Source organism: Borostomias antarcticus, assembly GCF_949987555.1.
Source record: "Borostomias antarcticus genome assembly, chromosome: 1".
Lineage (NCBI taxonomy): Eukaryota > Metazoa > Chordata > Actinopteri > Stomiiformes > Stomiidae > Borostomias > Borostomias antarcticus.
In genome coordinates, this window is record NC_140234.1 from 61,115,261 (window position 1) to 61,130,260 (window position 15,000).

Here is a 15,000-nt window from a genome sequence, read left to right on the forward strand (position 1 = left end):
ACACAGCAGAGAGAGAGAGAGACCTGACTACACAGCACAGAGAGAGAGAGAGAGAGAGAGAGAGAGAGAGAGAGAGAGGGAGGGAGGGAGGGAGGGAGGGAGGGAGAGAGAGAGAGAGAGAGAGGGAGATAGGGAGGGAGAGAGAGAGAGAGAGAGAGGGAGGGGGAGAGAGGGAGAGAGAGGGAGAGAGAGGGAGAGAGAGGGAGGAGATGGGGAGGGAGAGAGAGAGAGAGAGAGAGAGAAAGAGAGGGAGGGAGGGAGGGAGGGAGGGAGGGAGAGAGAGGGAGGGAGAGAGAGAGAGAGAGAGGGAGGGAGAGAGAGAGAGAGAGGAGAGAAAGAGAGGGAGGGAGAGAGGGAGGGAGAGAGAGGGAGAGAGAGGGAGGGAGAGAGGGAGTGAAAGAGATACTGACACTAACACACACATACACAGATACAGTATGCATGCTAGCACAACACCCTCCTACACACACACACACACACACACACACACACACACACACACACACACACACACACACACTCTTCTCTCTCTCTCTTGCATAGCAAGCCTTTAGGACTGAGAAAGCTAAGCGATCTAATATTTACTATGGATGGTCTGTTTACCATTTGTCAATCATTTCCACCCCAATGCCTGTAAACAACACTCTGATTCTGTTATTCTGGACGGGCATTAATATTCACCTCCTTATTTGCGATGCTCTTGGGTTGGAGCCTCTCTCATTGGTATGCCAGTATCAAGATGCGTTCCTCTCTCTGGTTCGCTCTGACAGGTCGAGCTGGACGGACTGACGGGCCACATTGAGTTCAACAGCAAAGGCCAGCGCTTCAACTACGCCATGACCGTGGTCCAGAGCAGCTCCCAGGGGCTAAGGCAGGTAAAGCTACACTCTCCCCTCAGGCAAACAGCCGTAAACAACACTGCCCCTTCAATACTGATGAGGCAAAGCAAGGCCTTCCGTATGAAGCTACATGCATAACTTTGTATCTGATGAGGTAATACCAAGGGATGTGTTGATGTGCTACGACCTTCAATCTACCCCCCTGCATTAATACAGTAACAACACCAGGGTCTGAACATAGGGTTCAATCTACCGCCTGCATTAATACAAGAACATCAGGGTCTGAATATATGGATGAATTCACTGTTTTCATCGAGTGGCACGATGTTTACGTCCTTGAGGAACTTCGCCTACGAGATGTCAGAGGAACGCTGTGAAAAAAAAAACATGACTTATTCTGACATGGGAAGGCTCACAAAGAACGACATTATCTGGAGGGAGAATGGCGACCAGTGATGACGGCAGCCAAGCCCAACAGCTCACCACTGTAGCATTATTAGCTCACACTGTTAGCATTATTAGCTCACACTGTTAGCATTATAGCTCACACTGTTAGCATTATTAGCTCACACTGTTAGCATTATTAGCTCACACTGTTAGCATTATTAGCTCACACTGTTAGCATTATTAGCTCACACTGTTAGCATTATTAGCTCACACTGTTAGCATTATTAGCTCACACTGTTGGCATTATTAGCTCACACTGTTAGCATTATTAGCTCACACTGTTAGCATTATAAGCTCACACTGTTAGCATTATAAGCTCACACTGTTAGCATTATTAGCTCACACTGTTAGCATTATTATGAACATCGTGGGAAAGGGGGTGAGAGGGGGAGAAAAGGGGAAGTTGAGAGGAGAGGAGGTTCTTCACTCATCAAAGGATGTTTACATGAAACCATTTTGGGAGAGAGCTCCTTTGATCCTTCAATATGAAGGGTGCGTTCGTATACTAATGAGAGCGTAGACCCAGGAGTGTGTTCGTATAGTAATGAGAGCGTAGACCCAGTGGTGTGTTCGTATACTAATGAGAGTGTAGACCCAGGGGTGTGTTCGTATACTAATGAGAGCGTGGACCCAGGGGTGTGTTCGTATACTAATGAGAGCGTGGACCCAGGGGTGTGTTCGTATACTAATGAGAGCGTGGACCCAGGGGTGCGTTCGTATACTAATGAGAGCGTATACCCAGGGGTGTGTTCGTATACTAATGAGAGCGTAGACCCAGGGGTGTGTTCGTATACTAATGAGAGCGTAGACCCAGGGGTGCGTTTGTATACTAATGAGAGCGTAGACCCAGGGGTGCGTTCGTATACTAATGAGAGCGTAGACCCAGGGGTGCGTTTGTATACTAATGAGAGCGTAGACCCAGGGGTGCGTTCGTATACTAATGAGAGCGTAGACCCAGGGGTGCGTTCGTATACTAATGAGAGCGTAGACCCAGGGGTGTGTTCGTATACTAATGAGAGCGTGGACCCAGGGGTGCGTTCGTATACTAATGAGAGCGTGGACCCAGGGGTGTGTTCGTATACTAATGAGAGCGTAGACCCAGGGGTGCGTTTGTATACTAATGAGAGCGTAGACCCAGGGGTGCGTTCGTATACTAATGAGAGCGTAGACCCAGGGGTGCGTTCGTATACTAATGAGAGCGTAGACCCAGGGGTGTGTTCGTATACTAATGAGAGCGTGGACCCAGGGGTGCGTTCGTATACTAATGAGAGCGTGGACCCAGGGGTGCGTTTGTATACTAATGAGAGCGTGGACCCAGGGGTGCGTTCGTATACTAATGAGAGCGTGGACCCAGGGGTGCGTTCGTATACTAATGAGAGCGTATACCCAGGGGTGTGTTCGTATACTAATGAGGGCGTAGACCCAGGGGTGTGTTCGTATACTAATGAGAGCGTATACCCAGGGGTGTGTTCGTATACTAATGAGGGCGTAGACCCAGGGCTCGGCTCGCTGCTGTCAGAACTCTCTGAGTCGATGTGTCAGGTTTGTATTCTGAGGCTGAGTGGGTGTTTAGAGGAGCTGATCTAGAGAGACTGAGACGGAGGAGAAACCGCCGCAGGGCGTCTCTGAGAAGCAGCTTCACAGCTACCGGGCTTCAATTACACCCTAGAATCAGCCTATAATTCACTGATTTTATCGCATATTGAAGTTTTATGGTTTAAGTCGAGGGAGGCATATCATCACTACTTTTTAAGCTACAGTCTTGTTAGGAGTATTTTACTGTGAATAGACTTTTAGGGTTTTGTGGCTGAATATTACTTTAGGGTTGTGTCTACAGTGATGTTGAAACAGAATGCATGACTACCAGGTAGTGATGGAGGAGGTGAGGATGGACTCGATGATGGAGGAGGTGAGGATGGACTCCATGATGGAGGAGGGGAGGATGGAGGAGGTGAGGATGGACTCGATGATGGAGGCGTAGAAGAGAACCATGATTGACGTTTGGCATGTTGAATCTCTTCAGCTGCCTCAGGAAGGACATCCCCTGCTGGGCTTCTTTGGTGAGGGAGCTGATGTGAGCTCGCTCTTGATCCAGGGAGATGGCGCTGCCCAGGAAGAGGAAGGAGTTGACAGGGGTCACTGGGGGGTCATTCACTGTGATGGCGGGGGTTGGATTCTTCCTACCATCATCTCCCCTGTCTTGAGAGCGTTGAGCTCCAGGTTGTTTTGGCCGCACCAGGACAGCAGCTGGTGGGATCTGGAGCCGTTAGGAGATGAGACCGATGTGGGTGGCAGGGAAATAAACCTTGTTTAAAAAAATAAAGAAATGTCCACCAGACTTAGCAGTGAATAGCGCTGGATTTAGGAAGGTGGGACTGCATCAAAAGGGAGAATATTTCTTCAGAAATTCAGTCAAAAGAAGGATTCTGTGGGAGGGAGAGTTTTTAATGCGGCTCTACATGGAACATGAGCTGTAAAAGGACTCTGCTGCTTCTGTGGCTTTGAAGGAAACACAGCAATAGTGTGCCGAACCCAAACCTTACAGGGAATGAAGAGAATGTGATTCTGCGCAGCGTGAGACCAGGGTTTAAGAGTCCAGACCGCGGCTGACAAGCTGAATATAAAGATCAATCAAATGTCTGTGATTTTCACCATATACTAGTATTTGAACATGATGTTTTAGAGACATGTACTGTACATAAAAGGCATAATGCCTCAACCCATCCTGGCACCGAAGCCCCCAGCTCTCTGCCCAGGTTAAGCGTGGCTCAGCTGACCCTGGTCATCCAGGGGGTCGATGTCCAGGTGGTGATCCAGCAGATCCCTGGGTGTAACCTGGACCACAGCCTGGGCTGAGCAGGAAACACCCAGGCTATCCGCCCCTCTTCCCCCGGAGGGTCCGGGCCTGACGGGGGGCCTGTAGAACCCTGCTCAACATGCTCAGTCTGTGGTAGCGAGTGCCGCCATCTTGGCAGTCGTGTGCCGGGGCAGCGGTATCAGAGCAGCCGACACTAACAGGATGGACACGCTGATCTGGAGGACGGTCTCTGTACTGGAGGGACAGTAGTTGTGGACATAAGATGACTGGGCAAAGTCCATCATGGACAATATCTTCCCCCCTCTCATGACCTCTGATCCGGGAGGAGCCCCTCCAGCAGCAGACTGATCTGCCACAGTGCTCTAGGGGGAGGGTTAGGCCCCTCCCACCAGGGTTAGGGTTAGGCCCCTCCCACCAAGGTTAGGGTTAGGCCCCTCCTACCAGGGTTAGGATTAAGCCCCTCCCACCAGACGCCTGCCACGGTGCTCTAGGGTGAGGGTTAGGCCCCTCCCACCAAGGTTAGGCCCCTCCTACCAGGGTGAGGGTTAGGCCCCTCCCACCAGACGCTTACTTGTTCCTGATATGACTTGAATTTGACACAATTTGATTTGACTAAGTGGACTGCCTGATTGACTTCTACTGGTATAGATTTTAGCAATTTGGTTATAGATTTTAGACTCTGGCTTTATTGTGCATGTTAATAGTATATCTATCTATCTATCTATCTATCTATCTATCTATCTATCTATCTATCTATCTATCTATCAGATCTCTATGGTCATGTACGGTACACATACAGTATCCATGCTATGTTTCCCCCTGGCTCTTTCTCGCGGTCTCTCTCTGTGCTCTGGTGGTTCTCACAGCCCTCTGGGCGCCGGTCTCTCTCCGCAGGTCGGGGAGTGGCACTCGGAGCGAGGTCTCTCCATGGAGAGCGATGTCCGGCTCCTCAGCGTGGCAGACGCAGTGTTCAACACCACGCTCGTTGTGACCACCATCCTGGTGAGCTGAGCACCACTCGTCCTCGTCACTGTCACCTCCCTGTATTAATGTCATCTCCCTGTATTAATGTCACCTCCCTGTATTAATGTCACCTCCCTGTATTAATGTCACTTCCCTGTATTAATGTCACCTCCCTGTATTAATGTCACTTCCCTGTATTAATGTCCTCTCCCTGTATTAATGTCACCTCCCTGTATTAATGTCACTTCCCTGTATTAATGTCACCTCCCTGTATTAATGTCACTTCCCTGTATTAATGTCCTCTCCCTGTATTAATGTCACCTCCCTGTATTAATGTCCTCTCCCTGTATTAATGTCACTTCCCTGTATTAATGTCACTTCCCTGTATTAATGTCACCTCCCTGTATTAATGTCACTTCCCTGTATTAATGTCACTTCCCTGTATTAATGTCCCCTCCCTGTTTTAATGTCACCTCCCTGTATTAATGTCACTTCCCTGTATTAATGTCACTTCCCTGTATTAATGTCACTTCCCTGTATTAATGTCCCCTCCCTGTATTAATGTCACTTCCCTGTATTAATGTCACTTCCCTGTATTAATGTCACTTCCCTGTATTAATGTCAATTCCCTGTATGAATGTCACTTCCCTGTATTAATGTCACTTCCCTGTATTAATGTCCCATCCCTGTATTAATGTCACCTCCCTGTATTAATGTCACTTCCCTGTATTAATGTCACTTCCCTGTATTAATGTCACCTCCCTGTATTAATGTCACTTCCCTGTATTAATGTAACTTCCCTGTATTCATGTCACTTCCCTGTATTAATGTCACTTCCCTGTATTAATGTCACTTCCCTGTATTAATGTCACCTCCCTGTATTAATGTCACCTCCCTGTATTAATATCACCTCCTGTATTAATGTCACTTCCCTGTATTAATGTCACTTCCCTGTATTAATGTCACCTCCCTGTATTAATGTCCCCTCCCTGTATTAATGTCACATCCCTGTATTAATGTCACTTCCCTGTATTAATGTCACCTCCCTGTATTAATGTCCTCTCCCTGTATTAATGTCACTTCCCTGTATTAATGTCCCCTCCCTGTATTAATGTCACTTCCCTGTATTAATGTCCTCTCCCTGTATTAATGTCACTTCCCTGTATTAATGTCCCCTCCCTGTATTAATGTCACTTCCCTGTATTAATGTCACTTCCCTGTATTAATGTCATCTCCCTGTATTAATGTCCTCTCCCTGTATTAATGTCACTTCCCTGTATTAATGTCCCCTCCCTGTATTTATGTCACTTCCCTGTATTAATGTCCCCTCCCTGTATTAATGTCCCCTCCCTGTATTAATGTCACTTCCCTGTATTAATGTCCCCTCCCTGTATTAATGTCCCCTCCCTGTATTAATGTCACTTCCCTGTATTAATGTCCCCTCCCTGTATTAATGTCCCCTCCCTGTATTAATGTCCCCTCCCTGTATTAATGTCACTTCCCTGTATTAATGTCACTTCCCTGTATTAATGTCCCCTCCCTGTATTAATGTCCTCTCCCTGTATTAATGTCCCCTCCCTGTATTAATGTCCCCTCCCTGTATTAATGTCCTCTCCCTGTATTAATGTCACTTCCCTGTATTAATGTCACTTCCCTGTATTAATGTCACTTCCCTGTATTAATGTCACCTCCCTGTATTAATGTCACCTCCCTGTATTAATGTCACTTCCCTGTATTAATGTCCCCTCCCTGTATTAATGTCCCCTCCCTGTATTAATGTCACTTCCCTGTATTAATGTCCCCTCCCTGTATTAATGTCCCCTCCCTGTATTAATGTCACTTCCCTGTATTAATGTCCCCTCCCTGTATTAATGTCCCCTCCCTGTATTAATGTCCCCTCCCTGTATTAATGTCACTTCCCTGTATTAATGTCACTTCCCTGTATTAATGTCCCCTCCCTGTATTAATGTCCTCTCCCTGTATTAATGTCCCCTCCCTGTATTAATGTCCTCTCCCTGTATTAATGTCACTTCCCTGTATTAATGTCACTTCCCTGTATTAATGTCACTTCCCTGTATTAATGTCACCTCCCTGTATTAATGTCACCTCCCTGTATTAATGTCACTTCCCTGTATTAATGTCACTTCCCTGTATTAATGTCACCTCCCTGTATTAATGTCACTTCCCTGTATTAATGTCACTTCCCTGTATTAATATCACCTCCTGTATTAATGTCACTTCCCTGTATTAATGTCACCTCCCTGTATTAATATCACCTCCCTGTATTAATGTCACTTCCCTGTATTAATGTCACCTCCCTGTATTAATGTCATCTCCCTGTATTAATGTCACTTCCCTGTATTAATGTCACCTCCCTGTATTAATGTCACTTCCCTGTATTAATGTCACCTCCCTGTATTAATGTCACTACCCTGTATTAATGTCACTTCCCTGTATTAATATCACCTCCTGTATTAATGTCACTTCCCTGTATTAATGTCACCTCCCTGTATTAATATCACCTCCTGTATTAATGTCACCTCCCTGTATTAATATAACCTCCTGTATTAATGTCACTTCCCTGTATTAATGTCACTTCCCTGTATTAATGTCACCTCCCTGTATTAATATCACCTCCTGTATTAATGTCACTTCCCTGTATTAATGTCACTTCCCTGTATTAATGTCCTCTCCCTGTATTAATGTCACTTCCCTGTATTAATGTCACTTCCCTGTATTAATGTCACTTCCCTGTATTAATGTCACCTCCCTGTATTAATGTCACTTCCCTGTATTAATGTCACCTCCCTGTATTAATGTCACTTCCCTGTATTAATGTCCTCTCCCTGTATTAATGTCACCTCCCTGTATTAATGTCACTTCCCTGTATTAATGTCACCTCCCTGTATTAATGTCACTTCCCTGTATTAATGTCCTCTCCCTGTATTAATGTCACCTCCCTGTATTAATGTCCTCTCCCTGTATTAATGTCACTTCCCTGTATTAATGTCACTTCCCTGTATTAATGTCACCTCCCTGTATTAATGTCACTTCCCTGTATTAATGTCACTTCCCTGTATTAATCTCCCCTCCCTGTTTTAATGTCACCTCCCTGTATTAATGTCACTTCCCTGTATTAATGTCACTTCCCTGTATTAATGTCACTTCCCTGTATTAATGTCCCCTCCCTGTATTAATGTCACTTCCCTGTATTAATGTCACTTCCCTGTATTAATGTCACTTCCCTGTATTAATGTCAATTCCCTGTATGAATGTCACTTCCCTGTATTAATGTCACTTCCCTGTATTAATGTCCCATCCCTGTATTAATGTCACCTCCCTGTATTAATGTCACTTCCCTGTATTAATGTCACTTCCCTGTATTAATGTCACCTCCCTGTATTAATGTCACTTCCCTGTATTAATGTAACTTCCCTGTATTCATGTCACTTCCCTGTATTAATGTCACTTCCCTGTATTAATGTCCCCTCCCTGTATTAATGTCACCTCCCTGTATTAATGTCATCTCCCTGTATTAATGTCACTTCCCTGTATTAATGTCACTTCCCTGTATTAATGTCACTTCCCTGTATTAATGTCACCTCCCTGTATTAATGTCACCTCCCTGTATTAATATCACCTCCTGTATTAATGTCACTTCCCTGTATTAATGTCACTTCCCTGTATTAATGTCACCTCCCTGTATTAATGTCCCCTCCCTGTATTAATGTCACATCCCTGTATTAATGTCACTTCCCTGTATTAATGTCACCTCCCTGTATTAATGTCCTCTCCCTGTATTAATGTCACTTCCCTGTATTAATGTCCCCTCCCTGTATTAATGTCACTTCCCTGTATTAATGTCCTCTCCCTGTATTAATGTCACTTCCCTGTATTAATGTCCCCTCCCTGTATTAATGTCACTTCCCTGTATTAATGTCACTTCCCTGTATTAATGTCATCTCCCTGTATTAATGTCCTCTCCCTGTATTAATGTCACTTCCCTGTATTAATGTCCCCTCCCTGTATTAATGTCACTTCCCTGTATTAATGTCCCCTCCCTGTATTAATGTCCCCTCCCTGTATTAATGTCACTTCCCTGTATTAATGTCCCCTCCCTGTATTAATGTCCCCTCCCTGTATTAATGTCACTTCCCTGTATTAATGTCCCCTCCCTGTATTAATGTCCCCTCCCTGTATTAATGTCCCCTCCCTGTATTAATGTCACTTCCCTGTATTAATGTCACTTCCCTGTATTAATGTCCCCTCCCTGTATTAATGTCCTCTCCCTGTATTAATGTCCCCTCCCTGTATTAATGTCCCCTCCCTGTATTAATGTCCTCTCCCTGTATTAATGTCACTTCCCTGTATTAATGTCACTTCCCTGTATTAATGTCACTTCCCTGTATTAATGTCACCTCCCTGTATTAATGTCACCTCCCTGTATTAATGTCACTTCCCTGTATTAATGTCCCCTCCCTGTATTAATGTCCCCTCCCTGTATTAATGTCACTTCCCTGTATTAATGTCCCCTCCCTGTATTAATGTCCCCTCCCTGTATTAATGTCACTTCCCTGTATTAATGTCCCCTCCCTGTATTAATGTCCCCTCCCTGTATTAATGTCCCCTCCCTGTATTAATGTCACTTCCCTGTATTAATGTCACTTCCCTGTATTAATGTCCCCTCCCTGTATTAATGTCCTCTCCCTGTATTAATGTCCCCTCCCTGTATTAATGTCCTCTCCCTGTATTAATGTCACTTCCCTGTATTAATGTCACTTCCCTGTATTAATGTCACTTCCCTGTATTAATGTCACCTCCCTGTATTAATGTCACCTCCCTGTATTAATGTCACTTCCCTGTATTAATGTCACTTCCCTGTATTAATGTCACCTCCCTGTATTAATGTCACTTCCCTGTATTAATGTCACTTCCCTGTATTAATGTCACTTCCCTGTATTAATGTCACTTCCCTGTATTAATGTCACTTCCCTGTATTAATGTCACTTCCCTGTATTAATGTCACCTCCCTGTATTAATGTCACTTCCCTGTATTAATGTCACTTCCCTGTATTAATGTCACTTCCCTGTATTAATGTCACTTCCCTGTATTAATGTCACTTCCCTGTATTAATGTCCCCTCCCTGTATTAATGTCCCCTCCCTGTATTAATGTCACTTCCCTGTATTAATGTCACTTCCCTGTATTAATGTCCCCTCCCTGTATTAATGTCACCTCCCTGTATTAATGTCACTTCCCTGTATTAATGTCCCCTCCCTGTATTAATGTCACTTCCCTGTATTAATGTCACTTCCCTGTATTAATGTCCTCTCCCTGTATTAATGTCACTTCCCTGTATTAATGTCCTCTCCCTGTATTAATGTCCCCTCCCTGTATTAATGTCCCCTCCCTGTATTAATGTCACTTCCCTGTATTAATGTCACTTCCCTGTATTAATGTCCTCTCCCTGTATTAATGTCCCCTCCCTGTATTAATGTCCCCTCCCTGTATTAATGTCACTTCCCTGTATTAATGTCACTTCCCTGTATTAATGTCCCCTCCCTGTATTAATGTCACATCCCTCATGACACATTGCTGAACCTGCTGAGGGATGGAAATGACAGAATGCTCTCAGACCTTCCCTGAGGAATGAGAAATAGACGAGAGGCTTGTTCCTCCATTTGAGGCAGTCAGTCTAATTGGGTCCTTTGAAGGAATTGAAATTCATGGCAGCTCCTCCCTGGCAGACGGGCTCATCTCATTGATAGCTGGTGTCTGCTCTTAATGTGGTTTGTCTTGACCCGGTCTACTGGGAATGAAATAGACTGCATGACTCGAATTTTCCGCTCATCCTTGACATCGAAGGGGGAAGAAGGAAGATAAAAGATTCTCCTACACATCAATCATGTACACGCTCGGACGGGCTGTTTTTAATTGGCTGACTCTATGAGCTGGTACTGTATCTTTAATTAGCTGTCGGCCGTTAGAACTCTGCTAAGGGTTTGTTAGCCTCGTTCCCCTCACAACCAACAGTTCAGCCAGAAACCTCTGACTGCCATCCCTTCATCACAACATGAGATCCCTTCATCACAACATGAGATCCCTTCATCACAACATGAGATCCCTTCATCACAACATGAGATCCCTTCATCACAACATGAGATCCCTTCATCACAACATGAGATCCCTTCATCACAACATGAGATCCCTTCATCACAACATGAGATCCCTTCATCACAACATGAGATCCCTTCATAACAACATGAGATCCCTTCATCACAACATGAGGCCATATCTGCATTTCTATCTCCCTCTGAACTCATGGCTCATAAGCAGAGCAGTGGCTGTGGGCGTGGGGGGGGAGGTAGGGAGGTCTGTGGGGGGGGGGAGGTAGGGAGGTCTGTGGGCGTGGGGGGGGTAGGGAGGTCTGTGGGCGTGGGGGGGGTAGGGAGGTCTGTGGGGGGGGGGAGGTAGGGAGGTCTGTGGGCGTGGGGGGGGTAGGGAGGTCTGTGGGCGTGGGGGAGGTAGGGAGGTCTGTGGGGGGGGGGGGGGTAGGGAGGTCTGTGGGGGGGGGGAGGTAGGGAGGGCTGTGGGGGGGGGGAGGTAGGGAGGGCTGTGGGGGGGGGGAGGTAGGGAGGGCTGTGGGGGGGGGGGGTAGGGAGGGCTGTGGGCGTGGGGGGGGTAGGGAGGTCTGTGGGGGGGGGGAGGTAGGGAGGGCTGTGGGCGTGGGGGGGGTAGGGAGGTCTGTGGGCGTGGGGGGGGTAGGGAGGTCTGTGGGCGTGGGGGGGGTAGGGAGGGCTGTGGGGGGGGGGAGGTAGGGAGGGCTGTGGGCGTGGGGGGGGTAGGGAGGTCTGTGGGCGTGGGGGGGGTAGGGAGGTCTGTGGGCGTGGGGGGGGTAGGGAGGTCTGTGGGGGGGGGGGGGTAGGGAGGTCTGTGGGGGGGGGGAGGTAGGGAGGTCTGTGGGGGGGGGGAGGTAGGGAGGTCTGTGGGGGGGGGGAGGTAGGGAGGTCTGTGGGGGGGGTAGGGAGGTCTGTGGGCGTGGGGGAGGTAGGGAGGTCTGTGGGCGTGGGGGAGGTAGGGAGGTCTGTGGGCGTGGGGGGGGTAGGGAGGTCTGTGGGGGGGGGGGAGGTAGGGAGGTCTGTGGGCGTGGGGGGGGTAGGGAGGTCTGTGGGCGTGGGGGGGGTAGGGAGGTCTGTGGGGGGGGGAGGTAGGGAGGTATTACAGGTGGGCGTGGGGGGGGTAGGGAGGTCTGTGGGGGGGGGGGGGTAGGGAGGTCTGTGGGGGGGGGGAGGTAGGGAGGTCTGTGGGCGTGGGGGAGGTAGGGAGGTCTGTGGGCGTGGGGGGGGTAGGGAGGTCTGTGGGCGTGGGGGAGGTAGGGAGGTCTGTGGGGGGGGGGGAGGTAGGGAGGTCTGTGGGCGTGGGGGGGGTAGGGAGGTCTGTGGGGGGGGGGGGGGTAGGGAGGTCTGTGGGCGTGGGGGGGGTAGGGAGGTCTGTGGGGGGGGTAGGGAGGTCTGTGGGCGTGGGGGGGGTAGGGAGGTCTGTGGGGGGGGGGGAGGTAGGGAGGTCTGTGGGGGGGGGGGGGGTAGGGAGGTCTGTGGGCATGGGGGGGGGTAGGGAGGTATTACAGGTGGGCGTGGGGGGGTAGGGAGGTCTGTGGGGGGGGGGAGGTAGGGAGGTCTGTGGGCGTGGGGGGGGTAGGGAGGTCTGTGGGGGGGGGGGAGGTAGGGAGGTCTGTGGGGGGGGGGGGGTAGGGAGGTCTGTGGGCGTGGGGGGGGTAGGGAGGTCTGTGGGGGGGGTAGGGAGGTCTGTGGGCGTGGGGGGGGTAGGGAGGTCTGTGGGCGTGGGGGGGGTAGGGAGGTCTGTGGGCGTGGGGGGGGTAGGGAGGGCTGTGGGCGTGGGGGGGGTAGGGAGGTCTGTGGGCGTGGGGGGGGTAGGGAGGTCTGTGGGCGTGGGGGAGGTAGGGAGGTCTGTGGGGGGGGGGGGGTAGGGAGGTCTGTGGGCATGGGGGGGGGTAGGGAGGTATTACAGGTGGGCGTGGGGGAGGGAGGGAGGTCTGTGGGCATGGGGGGGGGTAGGGAGGTATTACAGGTGGGCGTGGGGGAGGTAGGGAGGTATCACAGGTGGGCGTGGGGGAGGTAGGGAGGTATCACAGCTTTGTTGTTCCCAAACCGGTGGGAGTTGGCCCACTTGTTTCCCTGTAGAATGTGGGGGAACGTTATTTTTCTTGCCTTTTTCCATCGCGGGCTTCAGCGAGCCGGGGCGGGCGTGTCATTATTCTAATGTAGTGAGATAAATGTGATACCAATTAAAGCTGCTATGTGCTTCATTAAAAGGGCTAAGGGTGAGAATAACACTCGCTGGGAATAAGGGGTCTGGCAGCCACCCTGGATAAACCCGCCTAGTAGAGAGACCGATGGCTTCTGGCAACAGCAACACCAGCAGCCCAGGGGAGACCAGCATTAGTCTCTGAGAGAGAGACCGTTCTCCTCAGCAAAGCAAGCTCAAACATGCACACACAGTCATGCTGCAGTCAGCAACCCTTGGGTTACCCTCGCCTACACAAGGCCAGACAGACACACAATAATAGGCCTGGACAGTCTCCGCTTGTACCGGGCTGAGGCCTGTGAAGCTAAGACCAAAGCACAGTAACACACACCTCCGTTTATACCACATGTAGGTCCCATGTACCTCCCATATGAAGAACAAACCACACACACACACACACACACGCTTGTGCGTCTCAGCTCATACCAGTCTGCCGCCCCCCTTGCAGGAGAACCCGTATGTGATGCTGCGTCGGGACCACCAGGAGCTGGAGGGCAACGAGCGCTACGAGGGATTCTGCGTGGACCTGCTGCAGGAGCTGGCCCACCTGCTGAGCTTCAGATACCGGCTGCAGCTGGTGGCCGACGGCCTCTACGGGGTGCCCGGCGCCAACGGCTCCTGGACAGGCATGGTGGGCGAGCTGGTCTCCAGGGTGAGTTTGCACCGTCACACTGGAAGGAAGTGGCTACCTTGACTCTCGCCATATCACACAATGACATTATATATACTGGTGAGCTTTGCAACAGGACCGTCTTATGTATCCAGCCCATCAGGCGTTTGGGTAGAGCAGCTGGCTGGTGCTCTAGTTGGTGGTCTAGTTGGTGGTCTAGTTGGTGCTCTAGTTGGTGGTCTAGCTGGTGGTCTAGTTGGTGGTCTAGCTGGTGGTCTAGTTGGTGGTCTAGCTGGTGGTCTAGCTGGTGGTCTAGTTGGTGGTCTAGTTGGTGGTCTAGCTGGTGGTCTAGTTGGTGGTCTAGCTGGTGGTCTAGTTGGTGGTCTAGCTGGTGGTCTAGTTGATGGTCTAGTTGGTGGTCTAGCTGGTGGTCTAGCTGGTGGTCTAGTTGGTGGTCTAGTTGGTGGTCTAGTTGGTGGTCTAGCTGGTGGTCTAGTTGGTGGTCTAGTTGGTGGTCTAGTTGGTGGTCTAGCTGGTGATCTAGTTGGTGGTCTAGTTGGTGGTCTAGCTGGTGGTCTAGCTGGTGGTCTAGTTGGTGGTCTAGTTGGTGGTCAGCTAGTTGGGGGTCTAGCTGGTGGTCTAGCTGGTGGTCTAGCTGGTGGTCTAGTTGGTGGTCTAGTTGGTGGTCTAGTTGGTGGTCAGCTAGTTGGGGATCTAGCTGGTGGTCTAGCTGGTGGTCTAGTTGGTGGTCTAGCTGGTGGTCTAGTTGGTGGTCTAGCTGGTGGTCTAGTTGGTGCTCTAGTTGGTGGTCTAGCTGGTGGTCTAGTTGGTGGTCTAGCTGGTGGTCTAGTTGGTGGTCTAGTTGGTGGTCTAGTTGGTGGTCTAGTTGGTGGTCTAGGTGGTGGTCTAGTTGGTGGTCTAGTTGGTGGTCTAGTTGGTGGTCTAGGTGGTGGTCTAGCTGGTGGTCTAGTTGGTGGTCTAGTTGGTGGTCTAGTTGG

The 15,000-nt window shown here is 49.6% G+C and overlaps 1 protein-coding gene across 1 annotated transcript in view; it reads left to right on the forward strand.

Annotated features, from left to right (window-relative positions):
* Nucleotides 1–15,000, forward strand: part of LOC311308396 (glutamate receptor ionotropic, kainate 4-like) — a gene marked incomplete at its 5' end in the record, with an annotated part of 52,779 nt that overhangs the window by 18,591 nt on the left and 19,188 nt on the right. Inside the window, 3 exons of the mRNA XM_084437355.1 lie at nucleotides 771–875; nucleotides 4,999–5,106; nucleotides 13,841–14,044. Coding sequence (XP_084293481.1) covers nucleotides 771–875; nucleotides 4,999–5,106; nucleotides 13,841–14,044 — 417 coding nt within the window. The remainder of the gene's footprint in view (nucleotides 1–770; nucleotides 876–4,998; nucleotides 5,107–13,840; nucleotides 14,045–15,000) is intronic.